General features: G+C 70.4%; 1 protein-coding gene across 1 annotated transcript; it reads right to left on the bottom strand.

The window, feature by feature from the left end:
- Positions 1-1,387: 1,387 nt before the first annotated feature.
- CDH4 (cadherin 4) lies at positions 1,388-19,698 on the bottom strand. The gene is given in 13 exon segments (XM_037501033.2): positions 1,388-1,645; positions 1,980-2,117; positions 2,120-2,143; positions 2,408-2,547; positions 3,195-3,428; positions 4,487-4,720; positions 5,783-5,925; positions 6,292-6,545; positions 8,246-8,431; positions 11,532-11,669; positions 15,729-15,901; positions 17,497-17,641; positions 19,578-19,698. Coding segments are annotated over 13 exon segments (2,100 nt in total). The 5' UTR covers positions 19,662-19,698; the 3' UTR covers positions 1,388-1,438.
- Positions 19,699-24,435: the final 4,737 nt, after the last annotated feature.

The following is a 24,435-nucleotide window of genomic DNA, read 5'->3' as shown; positions in this document are numbered from 1 at the left end:
CACGCGTGCACCTCCCAGGTCACAGCTGCTCAGCGGTGAGGATGAGCGTGGCAGCAGTCACCCCGGGCTGGGGGGACGGAGCAGAGGCCCATGGAGACATGGAAGGGGCACCCAGCCCCGCCTCTCCAGGCCCCGGGGAAGCAGGGAGACTACCCGCTCCCCCCCCCCCGCCTCCACGCACCCCGGAGGGGGCTGTGCACCCCGCCCGGCCCGGCCGCTGCCTTGGGTCTGGGGCGTGTAGGCCTCCCCAAGGCCGGCCGAGGTGTCCCCGCAGCAGCAGCCTTTGTCCTTGTCGGTGCCGGGACCCTCTCCGGGGGTACCGAGGCCAGGTCCTGCCCAGGGCTATGGTGCCTTCACCCATCTTGGGGCGCAGAGAGCAGAGGAGCTGGCCCCACGGGGGTGCCTCCTGCCCCGGCTGCTGTGGGGAGTGCGGGAGGTTGCTCCGCAGGGACAGAGGCTGCGGGGCGGCCCTTCCTGTGTCCCGGGGCCGCCCCAGCGTCCAGTGGAGGCAGAACTCCTCCCCCTGCTGCCGCGGGTCCACGGGGGGGGGGGGGGCAGGCGGACGCGCGTGGGACAGCGGGACAGCAGCGAGGGCGCTGAGCGCCAGATGCCCTGCCCAGCCAGGCGGGCGGGAGAGTGCCGCGGCCCGGTGGCCGGCCAGGGCGTCTGCCGGCTGCCGACGGGTCTGATGAGGGGGCTCGTGCCGGGGCCTTTGGGTGCGGACTGATTTGGGCTGTGGCTCCGTCGGACACCCAAGGCAGGGGGCCCCGGGCGGCGCCTGGGGTGACAGCAGGCCTTGGGGAGGCTTCCTGGTTGGCTGGGGGACCCTGCGGATGGCAGGGCGGAGATGGGGAGACCAGGGACAGTCCCTGGGGCCTCCACCCCAGCTCTCCAGTCTCCAGGCAGGGCCGGAGGGAACGCGCTCAGCTGCTCCTGTGGTGCCAGCAGCTGCCCGGGACTCCCGCTGCCAGAGCCCGGCGCGGGCCTGCCCCCAGCCGCCCCGCGAGCCCCGGGAGCCCCCAGCCCGAGCCAGCGCGCTCGGGGGGCTGCTGGGGTGTGTCCCCAAACAAGCTTTGCTTTGTGAATTTTGCCAAGTGACTCTTCCCCTTAAGAGACTAGAAACAGCGACATCCTCCCCGTTCCTGGCCGGGCCGCCGGGCGCTCGGGGCCGGGCCGGCTGCTGCCGCGGCGGCTCCTGGCTGAGGCCGGCGCGCTCCGGAAGGCACTTCCGTGTTCTTTAGCCAGGGCTGCTCGCGGGAGTGTCGAGTCGGGCGGCGCCTCCGCTCTCCTGGCCGGCCGGCGGGCCGCGGCGAGCATGCTGGGCAGTGGGGCTGGGCGGGAGGGGCCCTGAACCCACGAAAGGGCCGTCCGGGCAGGAGACCCGGCCTCCCCGCTGCTCCTGGGCACCTGCGCGGCTCCCGTTGGGTCCCGGGAGGCCTCAGTCCTCTTCGCCGCCCCCGTACATGTCCGCCAGCTTCTTGAAGCGGGGCCCCCAGTCGCCCAGGTAGTCGTAGTCCTGGTCCCCCGAGCTGGACGAGGTCAGGGAGCTGACGGAGCCCGTGGTGGAGCCGCTGCCCTCATAGTCGAAGACCAGCAGGGAGTCGTAGGGGGGCGCCGTGGGGTCTCTGTCAGCTGCCCGGAGGCCCTGGGGGAGACGGGGGTGAGGGCCGGGGCCGGACGGCGCAGCAGGTGAGCTGAGGGGGGCGGGGGTCAGGGCCGGACGGGGCGGCGGGTGGGCAGGCTGGGGGGCTCAGGGCTGGGGCTGGACGGCGCTGCGGGCGAGCCAGGGGGACGACGGGGGTCAGGGCCGACGGTGCTGCTGGGGGCTGGGGGGCCGGGAGTTGGGGCTGGCCGGGGGGCCGGCAGGCCAGGGAGCTGTGCTGGGGAGCAGGTCTGGGTCTGTCCCTGCCCCGCGGCGCGTCTCTCGGGGTGCTCTCTGGGAGTCCTGCCGGGGCGCCTGCTGCCGTGTGGGCACCCACCTCACTGATGAAGTCGCCGATGTCTCCTGGGTGGGGTACCACAGGCCTGGCAGGGTACTGGGGCTCGGCGCCCACGGGCCGCTCGTCCACGCGCCGCACGCCGGGGCCTTGCTCAGCGTGGGCTCCATGGCCTCGGGCTGCTGCAGCTGGCTCAGGTCATAGTCCTGGGGGGTTGGTGGGGGGGTGCTGCTCTGTGACGGCCTGCCTGCGCCCCCCCACCTGCCCTGCCGCACCCCCGCTGCTCTTGGCCCACAGCCCCGCCGTCCGGGATGGCCACCGTCCTCGCTGCCCTGGCAGGCGTGGTGCCCACACACTGCCAGGCTGGGCTGCGGATCCCCTGCCCGCGGGCTCCAAGGGGTCATGGGGGGGAGTTGCCACGTGTCCGACGGCTGCGCCCGGGAGCTGCCCCTGCCACCCGCGGGGCTCACCTGGTCCTCCTCGCCGCCCCCCTCCTCGTCGTACTTGAGGATGTTGTCCCGCACGTCGTCCTCGGGGTCGATGAGCAGCTGCTTGGCGTGTCGCTCCCTCTCCCGGCGCCGCAGCCACGCCGCGAACACCAGCACCATGGCTGCGGCCGGGGCCCGGAGAGCAGCGGTGAGGGGCAGCGGGAGGGGGCCCGTGGCTGCTGCACCCCGGCCGGGCGCCCCGCTGCCGCCTTGGCCGCCTTGCCCTCCCTGCCGGCCGCCCGCCACTGGCCGCCGGGGGCCGTCCGCGCTGGGCGCTCCCAGGGCCGGCTGGCGTGCGTCCCCACCGGCACAGACACCTCCTGCCCGGGCCAGAGAACACCCCGCGACGCAGCTGTGGTGACCTCGGTGACGAGGACCCGCCCTGGGGGATGACCTGGAGCTGGAGGCGGGTTCCCCCCACGTGCCTGGAGGGCCCCTTGGCTCTGGGCATGGAGCCGAGCCCGCGCCCACCCCTCCCTGTCCTGCCTCCTGGGGCCCTCCCCGCTCGCCCTACCTGGGGAGCCAAGCTGGCTGGAGGAGCAGGAGCGGCCGGCACACGCCTGCCTGCCGGCGACAGGCTCCAGGGCAGAGACACACCTTCACCCCCGCCAGAGAGCGCCCGCTCCGGACAGAGTGCGCTGGGGGGCGCTGCCCCTCCTCCACGGCCTCCACCCTGGAGGCTGCTGCCCCTGGCCCGGGGACACCGGCCCGAGGGGCGTCCGGGAGGCCCCGCGGAGAGCCCGGGGCGGCGCGGCACGGCCGTACTCACTCAGCAGGATGACGATGCAGAGGAGGATGGCCACCATGGCCCCCGTGCCCAGCCCGGCCGCTGCCACCGCGCCCACCGCCGTGCAGTCGCCGTTCTCGTCGCACGGGCACACCTTGACCTTGATGATGGACGTGCTGGACAGGGGCGGGTTCCCAGAGTCCGTCACGGTGATGGGGACGTCGTACACCCCGGCCTCCAGGTACAGCACGCGCAGGCTCAGCTGGGCGTAGTCCCCTGGGCAGAGGACAGGGCCGGTCAGCACCGCCGCTCAGCACGCCGGCCCCGGCCCCCGAGAGACCGCTGCCCGAGGAGGCCCAGCCATCGACACGTCTCAGTGGTGCGTGGGAGCAGCAGCGAGAGCCGCTCACCCCGGTGGTCGGGACGTGGACGCGGCTCCTTACTATGTGAAGAGTTTACCAGATCAGTCAGCAAAGCGCCCCCAAGAACACACCGGCGCAGGGGCCCCCGGGGGCACAGGGGCCAAGTCTCAGCACTGAAGCTGTCCGCAGCCTCTGCAGCACGAGTTCGATCCCCTGCCCGGGAGCAGCCCACAGGGCGCGGCAGACCCCTCCTGTCTCCCCGCTGCTCCCCGCAGCCGTGGGTTTCAGTGGATCCGCCTGTTCTGCTCCCCGCTCTCTCTGGGGAGTCCTCTCACCCCCGCACCTCTGGCCTGCGCCCCAGCTCTTGGATGCATGAATAAATACATCTTTAAAACAAAGGAGAACGCCCCAGGGCAAAGCACAGACAGAAGAAATGAAATAACAAAAATACATGAAGGAACGTCCCCCGGTAGCCGAGAGCCGCAAAGGGAGACAACGGTCTCGGCCATAAGTTGGAAAAGTGCTTCTGGACGATTCTGTTTGGTGTCAGCGAGGTCTGGGGAGACGCTGCTCTGTCCCTCCAGGGAAAGCGGGAGCCACGTGGCCCGTGTGGGGGCATCTGCAGGGCGTGGGGGGTCAGGCCCTTCCCCTGACCTCTGGCCCTGCCTGAACCCCACGGGTGCCCGGGCCTGGAGCACCGACCGCGAAGCTGCGACCCCCAGTGGGGCCACACGGAGTGAGACCGGCGGCCTGGAGCCGCACCCAGTGTCGCAGGGTCCCCCCGCTCATCCTTGTTACAGCGAAATGTAGTTTTGGGGCGATGTGACTCGAGGGCCCGCTGGAGCTGCTCTACAGTGGCAGGAGACGCGACACCCCGCTGGCTAGAGCCCACGTGGGCTGCCCGGCCTCCGTGCCGCGGGTGCCCAGAGCAGCCCCGGCCCGCCCGGCCCACAGAGGCCGCCCGGCGCTCACCGCTCAGGCGCGCGATGGTCCAGTTCCTCCGCACGGCGGCCGGGGCAAAGGGCAGCTCGAAGACGTAGGGGCCGACGTTGGGGTCGATGTCGGCGTCGGCCGCGGTGATGTTGACAACGTTCAGCCCCGGCCTCTCGCATACCTGGGCCTCCTTGGGGAGCAGCTCGGGGGCGTTGTCGTTGATGTCGATGAGGTAGATCTGCAGGGTCCCGGTGCCGCTGGCGGGGGGGATCCCTGTGGCAGGCGGGACCTCGGGGTCACCTCCGGGGATCGGGACCTCACCACGAGGCGATGCTGCGGCCAGCCCACAGCCCCCAGGACAGGCCAGAGCCCCTCGGCCCCCCAGGTGGACCACGACAGCCCCGGGAGGCCCTCAGCCCGCGCAGCCCTGACCCTGCACAGATGCCCACACACCGCGACCAGCCACGCGCACACTCAGGGCACTCGCGTGCACACTTACATACGCACACACAGCTGCACACTCACACACGCACGGCGCCCACACAGGCTCTACGGACCTGGGCTGCAGGGAGCACATGCTTCGCCCAGAGCCCTGGGCCGCGCTCCGCCAGCATGGGGTGTGCGCTGGCCCTGACCCTGCTTCCGGACTCTTCTCTCCCGGCTAGCCCTTCCCCAGCCTCTGCAGAGCGGGTGGGTGCCCCAGGGCTCAGTGCCGGCAGGGTGTGGGCTACCCCTGGGCCCAGCCCCACTGGCCTCTGCTCCCCCTCTCAGCCCGTCCAGCCCAGCCCCACGTGGGGCCCCGGCCCCTCTCCGCCCGCTTCTCCGGCTCCCAGTCTGTGCCGGCCCTCGCCGCCGCGCCTCTCATTGGCAGGCACACGCCTTCCCACAGGCCCTGCCCGGCCCTCCCAGGCCCGCTTTCGCTGTGACCACAGGCCATGGGGCTGCGTACGGGCGGTCAGGGGCGCCAGGAGCACCAGGGGCTGCTCTGGAGGCTGCTGAGCAACCTGCCTGCCCTCGCTCTGCTGAGGGCGCCCGGGCGGGGCCTCGAGAGGGCCGCACACTAAAAGGCCCTGTGTGGGGGGCCTCATGGGGCAGAGGGGCCCAGCTGCTGTCCCGGCGGCTCGGTGGACGGGCTGGGCACGCAGCAGCCCCGTCCCACGGCGGCGTGTGGCCCAGTGTGCAGGCTGGAGGGACCAGCGGTCAGGAGAGGGACGGCCCTGGAGGCTGGGGACGTGGGCCATGGGCCCATATGGCCCCCCCGTGCTGCCCACCCCGCTCCGGTGCCAGACGGCCTCATGTCCCCAGCCCAGGCCCATGGCGGGGCCGGGCACGCACCGTTGTCGGCCGCCAGGAAGGTGGCCTCGTAGACGTTGTTCTTGGCGTAGAGAGACTCGCGGTCCAGCACGGCCGCGGTGCTGACCTGCCCGCTGGTGGTGTTGATGCGCAGCCAGCTCGCAGGGTCCGACAGCTTTGAGTACCTGGGGGTGGGGTGGTGCTCTGGGTCACCCCGAGGGACAGTGCCCATGGGTCTGCAACCACCCGGCTGGACAGCCCCCCCGCCAGGGACCCCAGGAGGCAGGCGCGGTGGGGAAACAGGAGCAGGTGGGAGGCGGCTGGCGCGGGCGTCCGAGCCTTCACCTCTTCGGGGAACCTCCAGGATCCCGGGCCCTGCTGCACAGCGGCCTTGCTCACCACCTGCGCCCGGTGGGCTGGGGGACCCCGTGGCTCCTCTGACCTGGGGAGCGCCCTTATGCACGCCCCCAGGACTCCCTGGGCTGCGGATTTCGCTGGACGTCTCGGGTCCCTTCCACCTGGAAAGCGGGGAGCCTGCGGCTGGGCCCCACCTCACGGCCTGCTGCATGAAGCGGTCGGGGTCCACTGCCGAGAACGTGGTCAACACGGTCCCGGGGGGCACGCCCTCTTCCAGGCGGATCAGCTTGTGGTTGGAGGGGAAGTAGGGGGCCTCGTTGATGTCCATGACCGAGATGGTCACCCCTGCCGTGGACTGGAAGGACATCTGGATGCCACTGGCCAGCGGCGCCTGGTTGGACACCATCACGGTCAGCATGAAGGCTCGGTTCAGCTCGTAGTCGACCGCCTGCGAGGAGCGAGGCCCTGCCTGAGCCGCAGCGTTTGGAGGGGGAGGGCGCCCCACCCAGCTTCCAGCACCCCTGTGCCCGGCCCAGGAGGCAGGTCCCCGCAGATCCCATGCCGCAGGCTCCCTTAGCTCCTGCATGCTGGGGTTTGGCCGACAGGAGAGAGTCGTGGTCCTGCCTCGCCCTGCCCTCCGCCCTGGGCGTGGGGGGCAGCTGGGCTCCTTGGGGGCTATAGAGTCCGCTGGGCGCCCCCCCGCAGCCCCCGCACGGCTGGCTCCTGCTCCGCTCGGCACCCAGCGTGGTGAGGGGCCTGCGGTCTGGCCGCCTTGCCCGGGCGCCGTGGTGTCTCCTACAGAGATGCCCTGGGACTGGCGAGTGGGGCCTTATTTGGAACCAGGGGCTTTCAGATGCGGCTATGAAAGGCCTGGAAGGGGTTGCCCAGTCCAAGGACAGGCCCTGATACGCGCGGGGGCCACGGAGACACAGGCGATGGCGTGAGGCGGCCACTGCCCGAGCATGGAGGGCGTGGCCCGGCCCAGCCCAGGTGCCAGACCCTCACGATGCTGCCCCAGATCCGACCTTCAGTTAACGGGAAGACGGGACAGAGGGACAGACCAGACAGCACCAGGACTTAAACAGAAAAATCAGTTTTCTGGAACATTCTACAGGACAGGAGACTTGGCTTCTCCAGCGAGTCAGGGGCACCGATAGAGACAACTGTGTGTTGGGGGCGGTTCTGGATTGCACGCCCCAGAAGCGGGACAAGGAGCGGCGGCCCTTGGCCTGGTTTGGTCCAGGAGGCCCGGAACGAATCCATTGATAAAAAACAGACATTTTGGAGACAATTGGGAATTTGGGTGCTGGGGGAGTCCTAGGTGGCTTTTCTTACACCTGACACGGGCCATCTGGCGGTGAGTTGCCTTTCTTGCCCTCCCTTCGTCGCCCGTGCGCTACCCCGGCACACAGTGCTTTAGCCAGGACCACGAGGCTGCTTCTCGCTAAGCTGTCAGTGACCGATGCTGCCTCACGCCGCTGCTGCCCTGCCTTCCGGGGACGTGGACGGCGGGCGTGGGGAGAGGCGGGTGGGAAGATGGCTCACGGCCCCGTGCCGGAGGCTTGCGGAGGTCAGCTAACACGTTTACACGGAGCACGCTTCTCGGGAAGCGCGGTGACCACAGTTAGTGAAGACCTTGCGCCGGCGGGTCCCTATTTATCCCGCCCCAAGACAAGCGCGCAGAGAACCCTGCGGCCACCTGCCGGGGCGCCGCCCCCGCCCCGCCCCCAACGCCAGCGCTGGGTAATTCCGTCTGGCGCGGCTGGTCTGGGGCAGCCAAACAAGAGGCACCTGCCCCAACAGTGTGGTCTGTCACCTCCAGGGCCGAGCCCGACGAGACCGCGTGGGCGCGGCGGCCACTCCCGCTTGCTCGGGGACGGGGAGCGTCTTCAGGTAGGAGGCGCGCGTGCTGCCCTGTGCGGAGAGCGGCCAACCCAGCGAAGCCGGGTGCGTCTCGGGAACGCAAGGACGGGTTAAGCCGAGAAGCCCAGGTTACTAGACGGGGGCGAGCGGGGCCCCGGGAGGCACGGCGCGTCCCCCGCGGGGGCCCCCCGGTCTCGCACACCGAGGCGGGACGGCCGCCGGGACCGCGGCTCCGGGGACCTGACGGGGCCGAGCTCGGCGCCTGGCGACGCGAGCAGCACCCACCTTCACCACGGTGACCATGCCCTCGTTGGTGACGGGGTCTGTGCGGACACTGAAGTGCCCCGAGGGGTCCCCGCTGATGATGCGGTACACCGCGTTCCAGTTGGGCGAGTGCGGCTGGTCTCGGTCCACCACCGTCAGGTTTGCGACCACCGTCTCCACGCGGTTTTCAGGGACCTCCCCCGCGTACTGTGCAGGTCAGGAGAGAGCCCGTGAGGCGCTGGGGGGCAGCTCGGGAGGTTGGGGGCCCTCTGCCCCCCACTCCGCTTCAGGCCCACGCGCTGCCCATGGCGGCATCTCTAGAGGGTTCTGGCACCTCCAGCTGAGGCCCGCAAGGCCCGGGGCTCAGACGCGCGTAGACCCGCGCCTAAAGCAGCCCTTCCTGCACACACACGCGCACGCACACGCGTCCGCACCACGTGTGCTCCCCCAACACACTTCCCAGGGCTGGCAGAGGAGCTGGGGTCTGGTCAGTCCCGAGAACCAGCCACTGAGGTTTGACTGGAAACTGGGTCTATTGGTGCTAACTGCACCCCCGGCCCGAGCCCCCCACCCGGCTTCTCAGGACCCATTGTGGGAAGCCGGGCTCTTGTGGGTGAGGGCTTGGTGGGGCTGCGGGTGCATCATCTGCCGGGGGTGCCGGAGCCCCGCAGGCTTCCCCGCCGGGCCTGGAGGCACAGGGGGAGCAGGCAGACAGGCCCCTGCCCTTGGGGGTTTAGGGGCGGTGTGGGCCACGGACACGGTGTGGGGAACGGAACCCACTGGAGGGAGAGCCGAGGCCGCGTTCCAGGGACGGTCCATGCCAGCGCTGAGGGTCCGGGAGCCCTGCCTGACTGGGGTCCTGAAGTGTGGGGGTGGGGAACACTGGCCCACCACAGCTGCTGCTGCCCAGGTAGGGTCCGGGGCAGCCTGGCTTTGGGCAGAGGATGGGGTACTTTGAGGGATGGGGTACTTTGAGGGGACTTTGCTGAGGTCTGGTCACGAGGCCCAGGGGGTGCAGCCTGAGAAGAAAACCAGCCCAGAAGTTACGGCACAGGGGAGGGTCCTATCACCCGCTGAATCCTGGATCTAGCCGTGCCTGAAGTCCACCTTCAAGGACTTCTCAGTTTCTGTGAGATGAATTCTCTCTTATTGAAGCTGCCAGGGTGAGTGTAGTGGACACTGACTAAGCTGCTGGGCTTGCCAGGGCCTTCTGAGTGACCTGCCAGGCAGAGCGCTGGCCAGCTGTGTTTCGGGAGTGGGGCAGAGCCGTGCCCCATCCTGTGTTGGAGGCGGAGCCTCCGCACCCGGCACACCCGGCCTTTGAGAGCCGGTCCTCTCCCGCGCTCTGCTTAGATGACGGTGCATCTGGGTGGCCGCCGAGAGCCCCGAGCGGCATCGCCAGGGAGGAGAGGACTTACAGTGGAGGCTGGGTGGGGGTCAGCGGGCCGGGGTCAGCCAGGCGGGGGTCAGCGGGTGGGGGTCAGCGGGTGGGGGTCAGCAGGCGGGGGTCAGCAGGCGGAGGTCAGTGGGTGGGGGTCAGCGGGTAGGGGTCAGCCAGGCGGGGGTCAGCGGGTGGGGGTCAGCAGGCGGGGGTCAGCAGGCGGAGGTCAGTGGGTGGGGGTCAGCGGGTAGGGGTCAGCGGGCCGGGGTCAGCCAGGCGGGGGTCAGCGGTCACACCTCCCAGACGGTTCTGGGTGTGAATCACCCAGCCAGAAATGCAGTAACTTTTAAAAAGGAGAGAAGAATTAAACCAACGGGGGCGCGGAGAGAGCTTGCTGGGGGAGGCTCCAGAGGCAGCAGAAACCAGACTGGGGGGGCGGGAGCAGAGGGCACCCCCCAGGGGACCTCCTGTGGGGGCCAGGCCAGAGCCGTGGCTCCACGTCTGACCCTCTGAAACCCGCTGGCTCCACGTGCCGGTGGGGCCCCTCCCCCTAAGCCAGCCCCTGGGTGTGCCGGGGTGGGGGGAGGGCCTGACTGCCGTGCCCGCGGGCCCTGCCATCCTGCAGCCCGGCCAGTGCGGCCACCTGCCCCGGCCATGCGGGCTTCAGAACTCAGTGCCAGCGCAGAGATGGGGACACCGAGGTGAGCGCCCCTAGTTTCCGGGGGTTCTGTCCATCCTGTCTCCCAACAAAGCCCCCTCAGCAACCCCTGTTTCCCCACCAAACCCAATACCACCAGCACTGACCAGGAGGCCCTCTGAGCCCGGCAGCCCCAGGAACCTGGGGCCTCCCGGGGAGCCTCATCCTGTCCTCCCTGGGGACCAAGCAGCCTGCCTCCCTCCTACCCAGGTTTGGAAACCTGGGGGCTGGCGCCCCAGTGGTCAGCAGCTGGCCAGGACAGTGTCCCTGGGAGGATGTCCTTCACCTGGCCATCTGCCCTGGGTGGGCCAAGGCTCCTGACTCAGCCCTGAGCACCGTGAGGGACGAGCCAGGCCAGCCCCCTCCCCAGGGCCCTTGTCCATGGCCACGTGCTCCTGCACCCCCAGAGCGGGCAGCTGGGTCTCCTGGCAGGCATGGCTGACCGGCAGGGGCTGGGAGTCCAGCGTCATTATTCTCCCTGCACCCCAGGGACGCAGCTGCATCTGCGTGTCCAGATTTCCCGAGACGGGGGCCGGTGGGACCTTCCTGCCCGTGGAGGGAACCCCGAGCCGCCAGAGCCGCCACCCTCAGGCTGGTGGGCTGCAGCCTCCTGCCGCCACGCGCCAGCTGCCCACTAGATGGCGCTGTGCCCTCACAGCGGAGGCTGCAGCTGGGGGCGCCCTGCTGGACGCGGTACTATGTGGACCGAGGCCGTGGGCTCACCCAACGCAGTCCTCCAGGGCCTGGCCCCGGGGGCCCTGGGGCAGCATGCAGGGGTGACCCTGAGGTCCTCGACTTCTGTGACCCTCCCCTCGGCCCGCCCTGCCCACCCCTGCAGCCTGTCGCATTTCTGGGGCACCACAGGCAGGGGGCACGGCCCGCGGTGTTGGCACCCCTAGGGGGCCCGAGGAGATGGTGGGGAGCCTCTGGCTCCCCGGGGACGCCAGAGTCCGTCACGGAGGGAGGACGAGGGTGCGGCCTTCCGAAGACTGCAGCGCCCTTTGTCCGGCCCCCAGGGCTCTGCCACAGTCCTGGGCAGCGCTGCTTGTGGGCCTCTCCGTGCTCCCCACCCCCTCCTGTGGGCAGGGCCTGGCCCCCTCCAGCCGACTGCCCCAGCCGGGCGCCCGCGGGCCCTGTGCACACGGCCCCACAGTGGCTGAGGTGCCACGGACACTGCTCCGGCCCCGGGCTGCCCCCCGGCCCCGGGCTGCCCCCGCCACGCCACCCACCGTGCTGGCCGTGAACTCGGGCGGGTTGTCGTTGACGTCGGTCACCGTGACGATGGCCGTGGCCGTGTTGGAGAGGCCATAGTTGAGGTTGCCCTCCATGTCCGTGGCCTGGACGATCACCGTGTACTGCTGTACTTTCTGGGGGTGAGAGCGGGCGTCACCACACTTGGGCGCGTGTCCCCAGCGGAGTGGGGGTGAGGGTCCTCAGCAGCAGGGCACTGGCTGTCGGCCCGCGCGCCACGTGCCGCAGCCCCCTCTGACCGGGCGGGGTGCAGCCCGTGGGGAGGGGTGGCCGTCTCGTCCAGGCACCGGGGCTCTGCATGTGGGTCACGGGGTGCAGGGGCCGAGGGCAGCAGGGGGAGCCCGGGGAGCCCAGAGGGACGGTTGCAGAGAGGGAGGGATGGCCCTGAGGGCCTCATTCCTGCCCTTGTCGGCGTCCAGCTCAGCGCAGGCCCCACCTCCTTGGGGCCACGGACACACTGCTGCATGCAGCTGAGGGGGTGGCTTCCCAGAGAGCACGGGCAGACCCTGTTAGTCCCCAGGGTGGACCCCAGGGCGCGGGGGCTTGCTGCACCCCTAGGGGACACTGAGGGCAGCAGTCCATGCTGGACACAGGACACACGTGCGTGTAACCACGTGTGTTCATGCACACCCACGTGTGTATGGACACGGGTGCAGCGCACCAATGCATGCACGCACACACGCACACGCAGGCCCACGCACACTGTCGTGTGTGCACGGATGTGTGGGAGCTCATGTGTGTGCGGCTGGCCGCCACTAGAGGGCAGGCCGGTCTTACTTTGGGGAGCTGGGGGTCTTCCCTGGGTGGGTGGGGGAGAATTCCAGCGGCAGGGGAGGCATCTTGGGGGGCCCGGTGGGGCCTGGTGGGGTCCCCGTGTGGTCACGGGGCTGAGGCCGAGCCCCTGGCTGCCCTGGGCCCCTGGCAGGTGTTCCTCGGCCTTGCGGCCAGTGCTCTCCCTGCCAGATGTCCCCGGGACTGGAATTCGGAGGCTGAGGACAGGGTCACAGTCTCCAGTCTGTCCCTCTCTGCTGAGCAGGGGCGCCAGGCTGGGCTGGGGCCGAACCATTTGTTTAAAAGCCCCGACCCCGTGCTTGGTCCCAAGGGCCACCATTGGTGGTGCGGCTCGTGAGGGAGCCCCCAGCCCTGTGGTGGGTGTCACGCCTGCCCGCGAGGCGCTGGTGACATGAGGCCTTGCGAGGCCAGAGGGCCCCCTGATCCCAGAGTGGTGCACCTGGGCCTGCCAGGGCAGGGGAGGAGCCGGGCTGTGCCCTGACAGCCTGCGCTGGCATAGAACCCCCCGGGCTCCAAAGAGGGTGCTGCGGGGCCGGGTCTGCATACCCAGGGCCGCCCCCACTGGCGCCAGCTGCCCCCCTGGCGTCTGAGCCGGGCCGGCCGGCCGTGGACTGCAGTGAATTCATCAAAATGTGGCCTGGCCAGTGTCAAGTTCCGGTGGAGGAAGGACGCCGTGAGCCGCGTCCCTGGTTGCACGCACTCCCCACAGCTCTGCGCTCAAGCCGCATGCGCCCATCCACATGCAGCGCCTGCGTGCGTGCCACACCCGAGGAGGCTGAGGGTCCCCGAGCCGCATGCGGGGTTGTCATGAGACGGGCGCCTGGGCCGGTGACTTCTGTCCACAGGCAGGGCAGGGTCCGAGCCCCCGACCCCGAAGGACTGCACGGCGCGTCTGTCCACCATGCGGGGCGGACACTTGCTGGGTTGGGCCATCACTTGGCCCCAGGGAGGAGCTGTGTGGGTGTGCGCCCCCCGTGAGGTGCCCAGTCTGCGGGGGGATGGGGTGCTGGTGGGGCCAGGCTTGCCTTGGGGTGACAGGGTCAGGGCATTGGTCAGGGGTGTGGGCGCAGGGCTCTGTGAACCGGCTGAGTGACCGGCCAGCCGGTCCGGGGCCTGGTGCCCGGGCCGTGGCGGGAGGGGCTTGGACCTGCCAGGCACAGGCCAGCATGGGCACCCGGCGGAGGCGGGCCCCAACACTAGAGCCTCTGGCTCTTAAGTCTCTAGAAATGGGATTTGTGGACAGAAACTCCTGCTTAAATGTTGGCCCAGATAAAGCAACCGTGCGTCTCCAGAAGGCAGCACCGCACGCCTGCCCCCCTGCCCCCTGCCCCGTCTGGCCGCGGCTGCTTGTGACCCGGTCGAGGTGCCCGGCCAGGGCAGGCTGGGTCCGGCCTCTACCCTCGGACCTGCCCCCTGCGCCCCAGATCCGCTCCCCTGAGCTGTGCCCACCCGGAAATCGGGGTGCAGCACAGCTCAACCTCCGGCACCCAGGACTGAGCGGCAGCCAGGTCAACCCAGAGGGGCAGCAGGGGGGCGATGGGAGGTTGGGGTGTCTGAGGCCTGGGGTCCCCATCCTGTCGGGCCCATCGGGCTCAGTCTCTTGGCCGAGGGCGGCGGCTCAGTGTGGGCTCTGGACGCCGGGCTCACAGTGGGAGCTTGTGAAGTGGCCCCGCAGCCCCACGAGCCGCAGAACAGCGGCGGGGTCAGCGCAGCGTGGGTGCTGGGGAGGCGCTGCCTGTGTCCAGCCCGGCGGCGCAGGGGGCACCACCCTCTCCTCGCACCTCGTTAGGATTTTCTGCCCCACGTGTTGTGTCTGTGGGTGTCCTGTAGCGAAAGGGCTCCCCGCGGGGTCCAGAGCTCAGGGGGCCGGGGCCGGCGCTGACCCCGCACAGGCGCGGAGCGGGGCGCGTGCCCGGCAGCCCGGGTCACCTTCAGCGCGGAGCCGACGCCCCCTTGTTAGGCCGTGAAGACTAATGAGGAAGCAGGCGACGGGGACAGGCTGAGGGAGGGCGTCGCCGCCGGCCGAGAGACACAGCCGGGGTCTTACCCGAGTCTCCCCTGACATCTCATCGTGTGGGATCGCGCAGTTCACACAGCGCTGCCTGGTTAGACACGTGGCAGTTGTGCTTGTGGGTTTTCCCCTCCCGAAGACGGCTCGTTGGGGTCTGGAGAGGGGTGTCTGCGTTCCCCAGATACCACCCCTCAGCGTGTGCGTGGCGAGGGCCGGGCTCTTAGGAGGAGGGGGGCGTCTGCCGCCTGCGCGGCTGGTGAGCCATGGCCGGGGAGAGCCGGCGGGGGAGCCGGCCGGGGAGAGCTGGCCGGCGGGGGCTGGCCGGGAGCTGGCGCTCAGCACGCAGGCTGCGCCCGGGAGGGGCGGGCCCCGCGGCAGCCAGGAGCGGCTCTGGGGCCCCCAGACTCGGGGCGCGAGGCGCTGCTGTTGAACAGTTCACCCCGAGTTGCCTGCCCCCAGGCTCCCACTCCCAAAGCTGTCGGTTCGGGACCTTAAGTGGAGGCTGCTGGGCCGAACCTGCTGGAAACACAAGACTCCGCTCCCCACGGCAAGCCCCCCCGCGGCTGCCGCTCCCTTTCCGGCCGGAGGGCTCCCGCCTCAGTGCGCCAGCGACGGGCAGGGCAGCCGCCAGCCAGGCACGGGCCAGGCGCAGCTCGACTCTGGACGCACGTCCACGGGGCTCGCAGGACCGGGGCCCCGGGCCTCCCGGATGAGCTTCCCAGCCAGGCCTCGGGCACCGCCCACCCGCTCTGTGCGCCCGCGGGCTGCGGCGACGAGCTGACAGGGTCTCCCGCCCTGGTGCTGCCTGCCTCACGGGCCACGAGCAGCGGCCCGGCCCGAGCACTGGGGTCCCTCCCAACCCGGCCAGGCCAGGCGGCCGCACCCACGAGCACGCCCGCCCCGCTCCCTGCCCGAGCTGCCCGGGCCACGGCCGGCCCCGTGTGTGCAGGGCGAGTGCACGCAGCCGTCCCGCCACGCTGCCCTCCCAGGGCGTGAAACCCCGACGGCGGGGCCGCCTGGAGCCCTTGCTCCCCAGGGCTGCGTCTGGTTTGTGGGGCGTTACCCGCGACCCTCCCCTGGGGCTCGCGCTCGTGGCCGAGGGCCCCTCCCCAGCTGCCCCGCAGCCACCTCTGAGCCGGGCCGGGCAGCGAGCGCACAACCCACCCCCACGGCAGGGCCCGTCTGCCTGGGCAGGCCCCGCTGAGATCCCCGGGGCTCTGCCCCGCCCCCAGCCCGTCACCCAGTGCACCACGGGGGGCGGCATCCCAGGGCCCTGCCCTCATGGAGCGGGACGCAGGGCGCACCGCGGGCCTGGGACCAGCCTCCCCACAGGCTCTAGGGCCAGCCCCGCTCCCGGCCGGGCGCCCCCTACCTCGCGGTCCAGGCCAGCCGCCACCGTCACGATGTCCCCGGTCTCGCTGTTGATGGTGAACATGTTCTGGGACGGGCTCTGCGGAGTCTGGGTCACGATCCGGTACCGCACCATCCCATTGGCCGTGGTGCCGTCGTCAGCGTCGTTGGCCGTCACTGTCATCACGTAGGTGCCTACGAGAGAGGAGGCAGCTCAGACACAAACTGTGTGCCCGGGCGCTGCTGCTCCCCACCCCCAGGACAGACACCACCAGCCCCTCTGTGGGTCCCACCAGAGGCTCCTTCCCAGGGAAGGCCGGGCCCGGCTGACCTCGTGGGCAGTAGCTGAGCTGCTGCTGTCCCCACAGGAGGGTCTGCGGGCTCCCGGGGAGCCAGGGTCCTCATCTGCCTGCGCCGGCAGAGAGAACTGGGCGCCGCCACGGCGTCCAATGTGGGGTCAGCACCCCGTCAGCTCTCAGAGGACGTGGGGCGGCTCCTTCCTGGGCCGCCCCCAGAACAAGCATCTGAGCTCTTTCAGCAAAGGAACTGACATCGGGGCTGAGTTTCCTCCCTGGCGTCTGCTGAGGCGTCCGTCCGAAAGGGGTGCTGCCTGCTGCGCCCCTTTATTAGCGCCCGCAGGTGAGGCTGCCGGGGGCGCCGGGCCTCGGCCCCCCTCGGAACCCCTGTACAAACTGCCTCGCGCCTGCAGGATTAATTTCACAAGCTTCAATTGCAGTTTAATTTGAAAACTAATTCAGCCCCATAATTGGCTTTCTGCCCAAATCACTGAGGCTACGGTTTAAGTTCTCAGGACGCAGATGACTCTCGAGGGGCCGCGCACCGCGCATCCGGCCGCGGCCTCACCCTCGAGGCTCCTCCTCCGGCTCAGAAATAAAATAAACATGCGAGCGGCCACGACGGCGGTGGCGCAGGGGGTCGGGTCCAGGAGGGCCCCGGACGTCCTCGCAGCGCGGCGCCTCCTGCCTTGAGCGCTCGAAGTCACGCCCCTCCCGAAGAGGACGGGCCACCCCGCGCCAGGAGGCCTCGGGGAGCAGGCCTGCCCCGGGCGCTGCTTTCGTGCAGAGGAACCAGCCCTGGGCTTCTTTCGCCGGGGCTGGGGCAACGCGCGGACCCTGGCCGGGGGCTCTGGCTGGGCGGGGTGCAGGGGAGGCGGGCGGTCCCGCCATGAGGTCATTGGGCAGCTCGATGCCGAGCCCTGGGACCCGTGTCCCGAAAGCCGGGGTGCTGGGGTGTGGCGGGGCGTGTGCGGCTCCGGGCCGGCAGGTGGGACCCCGGCCCGCCGTCCGCTGGGTTTCCCAGCCCGCTGAGTCCCTTGGGGGGCCAGGCTGGGGGTGTCTTCCCAGGATCCTGTGCCCGCGCAGCACTTGGTGGTGAAGGAGACCGTCTGCCCGCAGGGCGGGGCCCCAGAAGCAGACTGGTGGGAAGGATCCAGGACCCCGGGGGCGGGGCTGCGGGAGGGGCAGGGAGGACGGCCTGGCAGAGGAGACGTGGGGGCTGCAGGAGGAAGAGGCGCAGCCACGTGGGGTGGGGGCACCCGGGCTGGGGCGCGGCACCTGCAAGGCCCGGAGGTGGCAGGTCTGTTCCCCGGGGCGGGGGCGCCGGCCCAGACGGGCGCCCGGTGCCATGAGCGCGGACGCCGCACCCTTGGTTCTTGGCTTCTCAGCTGAAGACGGGGATGGGGCCCAGCGGGATGGCGGCAGAGGGGGGCGCAGGCTGGTCTCCCCCACACACTCGCAAGTGAGCGGCGGCCGGGGCGGCGCGGGGCTCACCTGGCTTGGAGCCCTCGTCCACCGAGCCGTTGTAGACCTGGTTGGCGAAGTCGGGCCGGTTGTCGTTCATGTCGATGACGTAGATGTACAGGTCGATGGGGTTCTCCACCTTGTTGCCGTTCATGTCCACGGCGTGGGCTCGGAGCTGCGAGGGGACGCGGACGGTCAGAGCCCGCGGGCCGAGGCCCACGCCGGCCGCAGCACCCGGACTTGACGGCCCTGGGCTCCGGGGCAGGCTGGGGCGTGGGGGGCTGCGCCTCAGTGGAAATGGGGAGGGCTCTGGGGGCACAAAAGGGGCGCCTGGCAGCCGGAAGCCCAGGGAGCCCGCGCCGCCCACCCAGGACCCCCAGCCGGCTCGGACCATGCGCTGCCACTGACCACGGGGGCCATGGCCACCTGCAGCGGCCGCTTGTGCCCAGAGGGGGTGGGGGCCCCGACGGGAGCCTAAGGTAGGGACCCATGGGGGCCTTGAACTTGGGGGGGCTGGGGTTCATGGGGTGCCCAGTGCAGCCCAACCTTTGTCTGTTCTTGGGGCGCCATGGAAACTGGGGCCTGGGAGCCAAGGCCCCTCTGTCCTGCTGGAAAGGGGCTCCAGGAACTTCGGGGTGTTTTCAAGGTACGAAGGGAAGGGACGGGACTGGAATGTTCCAGGGGCTTCACGCCCCGATTTTGTGTCCCTCTCCTTCCTTCTGCTCCTCCCTCCCTCCCCCTGCTTTCCTCTCACTGGCCCACCTACCGCCCCGGCACCTCGGACACCCCGGGCCGGCAGCCCTGGGCCTGGAGCGCGTGGACACCCCGGGCCGGCAGCCCTGGGCCTGGAGCGCGTGGACACCCCGGGCCGGCAGCCCTGGGCCTGGAGCGCGTGGACACCCCGGGCCGGCAGCCCTGGGCCTGGAGCGCGTGGACACCCCGGGCCGGCAGCCCTGGGCCTGGAGCGCGTGGACACCCCGGGCCGGCAGCCCTGGGCCTGGAGCGCGTGGGGCCGGCAGCCCTGGGCCTGGAGCGCGTGGCCCGCAGCGCTGAGGGGGGAGCACCGGGCTGGGGCCAGGGAAGCGGCCGGCGCGTGGGTGGTCTTGAGCCCCTGAGACCAAGGCCCGAGAGCCGCCTGCGCGGGGGCCATGGGGGCTCCTGGGCCACAGCAACCCCCAGGTGTGGGAAGCAGCCTCGGAAACGGGGAGCCCGGGACACACCAGGCAGGGGCGGCGTGGTCACCCGGGCCGGGCAGAGCAGGGCGCTCTGAACCGGCCGGACATCAGAGCCGGCGCCCAATGTCCTGGAAGGGGATGCGCAGGGCCGAGCGCCCAGGGGCCATGGCGGGGGCGGCTGCGCGGATGGAGACCCCTGGGGTGGGGCTGGGGGACGGGCAGGGCCCTGGCAGCGCTGCTGGTGCAGGGAGGACTGCCCTGCTCGCTCCTCTCCCCACTCACTCCGTGAAGGGTCACCGGGCTCCGGCTGCTCACCCTCTGGAGCCCGCACATTGAAGGACGCACTCTGGAAGGGTCCTGGGGGGCCGGCGGCAGGGGCGGGAGGAGGGCGGGGAGTGGGGTAGGGAAGGGGCGGGGCCCTGGCCAAGGGCTTGGTGTCCAGAAGAACCTCCATGCCTCCGTTCACGGGGTCCTGCGGCGGGTTGTCACGGGGAGGAGGTCCCCCGAGGGCCCCTCCAGGGCGAAGGCACCCCTGAAACTGCCCCCAGGAGCCAGCAGCCCAGCTGCCTGCGTTGGGCCAACACAGGCCAGGCACGTCCCGGCTACCGAGGCCAGTGGGGGCTGCAGGGCAGACAGGCCAGGAGCGGGGCTGCCCCTCGAGCCCTCCCACGCGCGGTGCCTGGGGCCAGCACGCTGCAGGGCGCCTCCGGGGCGGAGCAGGGCTTGCTGGGAGGACGGGCCCTGGGCGGCAGGAGAAGGGGCAGAGCTGAGTGGGAGGGCCTGGGCCACACGGGCATCCCCAGGAATGTGCTAAGTTGCAGATTCTGCAGCCCCCCCAACAGCACCCCCAACCCCAGCCCTGGGGGCCTGCTCAGCCCGGCGGGCTCAGGCGGCGGGTGCGGCGGCTGCTCAGGGAGCCGCTGGGCCCACACTCACGTGGTAGGAGGCGCGCTCCTCCCGGTCCATGGGCCGCGTGACGTACATCCGGCCGGACATGGAGTCGATGCTGAAGACCTCCATGGGGGGCTGGTCGGCGCCCACGCCCGTGATGCTGTACCGGATGGGGATATCGTTGTCCTTGTCGGACCGGATCTGCAAGGGGCAGGGGTCAGCCTGCGGCAGGGCCGCGCCGGGTGCCCACACTCGCCCTCTGGCCCGCCGGGTGCCCGCGCTCAGCGTCTGGCGGCCTCTGGGGCCCGGCGATGCCTGCTTGGCTTGGGAGCAGGAAGGGCGGCGGCGGGCAGGGATGCGTCGGGGCCAGGGAGGGGCGAGGCCAAGTGGACAGGCCCGCAGGGAGCAGGGACCCGCAGAGGCCACGGTGCTCCGGGCAGGATGTCAGGCCCGACACAGTGCTCCCAGCGGGCCCTCGGCCCGGGGAGGCGGCGGCCAGAGTGCAGAGCAGCCCCCACGGGAATCTGAAGGGAAAATGGAGGGTGAGGCCCCTTGTGCTCCTGGTTTTTATCCTTGCTTGAAGCCAGCAGACGTTTTGACACCCCAGGAGAAAGCCCCGCCTTCCTGCGGGTGAGGGCCGGGCGCCAGCGTGTGCTGACCCCGAACACCGCCAGTGCTGTCCACGCGGGGAGACCTGAGCCCGCACAACCTGGCTCGGAGCAGCGTCCACTGCAGGGAGTGTGCGGCCGGTCGGGAGCCCGAGCAGTAGGCAGCCCGGGCGGGGCAGCGAGATGGCACCAGTGGGGGGGTCAACCAAGTCCAGGAACACACGGCCTGGCCCGGCGGAGGACAAGAGCAGGACTGTCACCTAGACCAGGCAAGAGTCTCGAGCTGGGATAGCAGGGGGGACATGATGGGGACAGTGGTGGGGCATGATGGGGACAGCAGGGGGACATGATGGGGACAACAGAGGGACATGATGGGGACAGCGGTGGGGCATGATGGGGACAGCGGGGGGACATGATGGGGACAGCAGGGGGGGCATGATGGGGACAGCAGGGGGACATGATGGGGACAGTGGGGGACAGCCACCAACTGAAGCCAGGCTCCCCCAGCCGTCCTGGAGAGGCAGACGGGTTGTGGAAAACCAGCGCTGAGGGGCCCGTGGCCACCTCTCGTGATGAAGTGGCCAGTCCCTCCCACGCGGAGTCGGCCGCTGTCTTTTATTAGAACGCGCAGTGAAAATTTAATGCGAAAGCATTAAAAAAAAGACCTTTCAGTAATTTTAAAAAACATTCTGAAATAACTGCTGGGACCAAACAAGACCCAAAACTGCATCTAGAGGGTGTTTGAAAGGATGACGGCACCGAGCCTGGGAAACCCAAGGAGTCTGGCCGAGGGGGAGCCACCTCCAGCCGCGACGGGCCCCGCCGAAGACAAGGCAGCCCGGGGCCCGGGAGCCGCTCGGCCTGGCACGGACGTGGGCACGAGAGCGCCGGGGCTCCAGAAGAGACCCCGGAGGGGAAACAGGCTTGTGTTTTCATGTGATTTTAAATATTTGTGCACACCTGCGCTCACCCCCGCGCGGCGCCAGCGGAGTCTCAGGCGGTGACCGCCTGACCGGGCACAAGGCGCCCAGCCTGTGCTCAGCCCAGCCTGTCCGCCCAGCCTGGCTCCCGCCTCCCGCGGGCAGCAGACCTGGCTGGGGAGCCCCCTCCCCCACCAAGGAAGGTCCGACAAGGACTGTGCTCCGGCCGGGCAGCGGCGACCATGTGCGCTGAGGGTACAAGGCCAAGCAGGTGGGCTTTCTCCCTGGCGGCCTGGCTGCTCCCTGGGGGCTGTGGCTGAGAGCGTCTCTTCTGCACCCACAGAGCTGGTCACAGGGAGATGGCAAAGCTGGCCGGTCTAGACTGGAGAGACAAGGCCCCCACCTGCCACTTATTCTGGACTCGGTGTGGGGCAAGGCACGGGGGGCGGCGCTGGGGGGTGGGCACGGGGTGGGGTGACACTGGGGGCCAGTGCTGGGGGGGCCGGCACGGGGGGCAGCGCTGGGGGTGTGGGCGCTGGAGGTGCTGGGGTGTCCCTGGCGCTGGGGGTGTTATCAGAGCAGGCACACAGGTGAGAGAAGGGAACTGAGCGATGAGTGTACAACCTGCAGGCCTGCGGCTCAGGCCACACCAGTTCCGCTCCCGCCAGCGTGGGAAGGGGCTAGAGTCAGGGGGCGGCGCCAGCGCAGGCTGGGGGGGCCAGGACGCCTGCAGGAGGACGCGCGCGCAGTGGGCGGAGACCGGGCTCTCTGCTCCTCCTTCCACCCAGACTTGCATTTTTTTCACGGGAGACTGAATCGTGAAGCTGCTGAAAAGAAGCCATCACCTATTTACAGATTTTATTCCTTCTGCAGGGACCTCGCATCGCCCCGCGCGGCCGCGCCCCCGGCTGTCGGTCCCTGGCGAGGGCGCGCCCGCTGCTGCGAGGCCCCGCGGTCACCGTCTGGAGCCGGGACCTGCGCTGGCTCCAAATGCTGTGCAGGCTCGCGGGTCAGGGCGGCCCTGGCCCTGGAGTCGCGTCTGGGAAAGCAGGAAAGCGCGGGGGGCGCACAGTAGGGCCGCGAGGGCAGCACACAGTAGGGCCGCGAGGGCTGCGGGGGACAGGCGTGCCCACCCGCCTCCCCTCTTGCACGCGCCGCGCCCGCGCGCGTGCTCTTGTGGGCAGTGCAGACGGCAAAGGGCAGTTTAAAGCGACGTCTGCATTAAAATAACTTCTGTGCCCGGCGGCCGAGCTCCCCGGCGCTGCCTGGCCGGCCGGGCCCGCGGGAAGGGCTGCGGGCAGGGGCTCTGCCTCACTGAGTGAGCTTGAAACTGGAGCACAGCCCGGGGTGCTGAGTGGCGGGCGGGAGGCTGGTTCCCAGCGCGTGGGGGGCGGCCAGCGGCGGGAGGGAGACGCAGCCCCGTTCGTGCTGGACGGACGAGGCCCTGCCTCGCGGCGCCTGGACTGGCAGAATCGCCGCCCTGACTCCTGCTCGGAAGCCGAGGGGTCTGTCAGGCAAGGGCTGGGGCCGCGAGGCCTGCCCGCCCTGCACAGACCCCGGGGAGGCCCTTTGAGCAAGACACGCTCAAGTCGTGCGTCAGGCCCCGTGTGCTGCCGCATGGCTCCGCTTCACACGCGCGCGCCCGCCACCCGCTCCGCTGCCCAGCCAGCCTCTGGGCCGCGGCCGCTCTGGCCGCTGAGGGCCCCTGCCCCGCGTGGCGCTTCCAGCGACGGCCTAAGTCCCGAGGACCGAGCACCCCTCCCACGGGGACCCTGAGCACGTCGGCCCCTCTCCTCGGGCAGCGTTGAGCCGGAGCAGACTGCACCCTTCCTGGAGCCCCCGGGGGTCTCCAGCTGCCCGCAGCCACTTCTCTGTCTAGCAGGAAGCCCTGACCCCCTCAGCTGACGCCCGCCCCTGCCCTGCCCAGGTCCCCCAGGGAAGGCAGGTGTGCCCACCCCGTAGCCCAGGACCCAGACGGGCGCGTCCGCCCTGCAGCCCAGGACTCAGACGGGCAGTTTTCTTTTAAAATCCGACTCTCGTGGCGCGTGGGGCTGAGAGCAGGACTTTGGGGTGACTGGCCCCTTCCCGTGGCCCTCTGTCCACGCCGATGAGGGCATTGGGGCCTGCCCGCCCTGCACAGACAGCGCCCCCCACGCTGTCCTTTCTGCAGGGCCAGGCCTCTGGGCGGGAGGTGGTGGAGGGGCCTCTGGAGAGGCCGCCTGAGCGGGTCCTGGCCCAGCTGGGGGCCCCGAGGGCGTGGGGCTGGCTCTGCCCCACGAGATGGGGGAGGGCTGGGTGTGGGCTGCTGACCCTCCTCCAGCTCCCCTTTGCACCAGGATGGGGTCTCGACACCCCAGCCTGGCAATGACCCTGCTCTCGGTGAGGTCGGCTCCTCACCTCCCGCCTCCCTCCGAGGCTGCTGGACAACATGGCCGCCGGGACAGACGGTCACTGTACTGGGTGAGCGCGGGTCTCCCGCACGCCGGCAGGCGCGGCCACTGCAAACAGGTAAATTATTAATGAGATGGATCTAAAAATAGCTCGCCAAGCCCCACCTTCCTCCCCGGAGAAGGAGAAATGCGCAGTGATGTCTGCAGCCGCGGCCACCTCCCCACTGCCCGGGGCTGATTCACGCCACTGCTTGCTGCGAGACCCTCCTAGGGGTGAGGCATGAGGGGGTCTCGAGGGGTGAGGGGGCCCTAACGACTCCTGCAGGACAGTCTGCACACACCTCTGGAGGTGGACCAAGTGGCCGGTGCACTGGCAGCCCCGTTGCGACCCCCTGGACCCAGCGGGAGGTGTGGTGGGTGCCTGAGGCCGAGCTGACCCCCGCTGCCTTGTCCTTCTCCTGACAGGAGACTGCTTGTGGGGCAGGCACTGCTCCTCATGGGGAAGGTGGCCCTGGGGCGGCGGGGAGTGGGGGGCAGAAGCTGGGGCTGGCTGGTACCTGGGCTGCGTCCAGACGGACAGGGCCCAGTGCCTGGAGACACCGCAGTCTCTGGGCTGGGGAGAGGCCTGCGCTCACCCCGCGGGGTCCCGGGAGATGCCTTGGTGCTCTCTCGGTCCAGGGGCTCTGGTTTGGGGGTGCTCCCAGTGGGGAGTCCACCCCCCGTGCCTGAGAACAGTGTGTACCCCCTGTAGCCTCTGGGTGGCTGTCTTGCCCCTGGGGATGGAGCCGGCACAGCAGGGCGCCAGGCAGGGCGTGGGGCCGGGGCCCCTCAGTAGGAGCCCGCACCCCGCAGGGGCTCCCTGGGTCACATGCTGCCCGGGTGCCTGTGGGGCAGCTCCTCGTCCCTGTCTCACAATATGGGCACAGGCCGGGCCTCAAGCCTCTCGGGGTGGCACCCGCCCTGGGGGGCTTTTACGCGCAGGCCG

The sequence above is a fragment of the Talpa occidentalis genome, unplaced genomic scaffold (assembly GCF_014898055.3).
Source record: "Talpa occidentalis isolate TD23 unplaced genomic scaffold, MPIMG_talOcc4v2.1 talOcc4.10, whole genome shotgun sequence".
In the NCBI taxonomy this organism is placed as follows: domain Eukaryota; kingdom Metazoa; phylum Chordata; class Mammalia; order Eulipotyphla; family Talpidae; genus Talpa; species Talpa occidentalis.
This window is presented reverse-complemented; position numbering and strand designations above follow the sequence as displayed.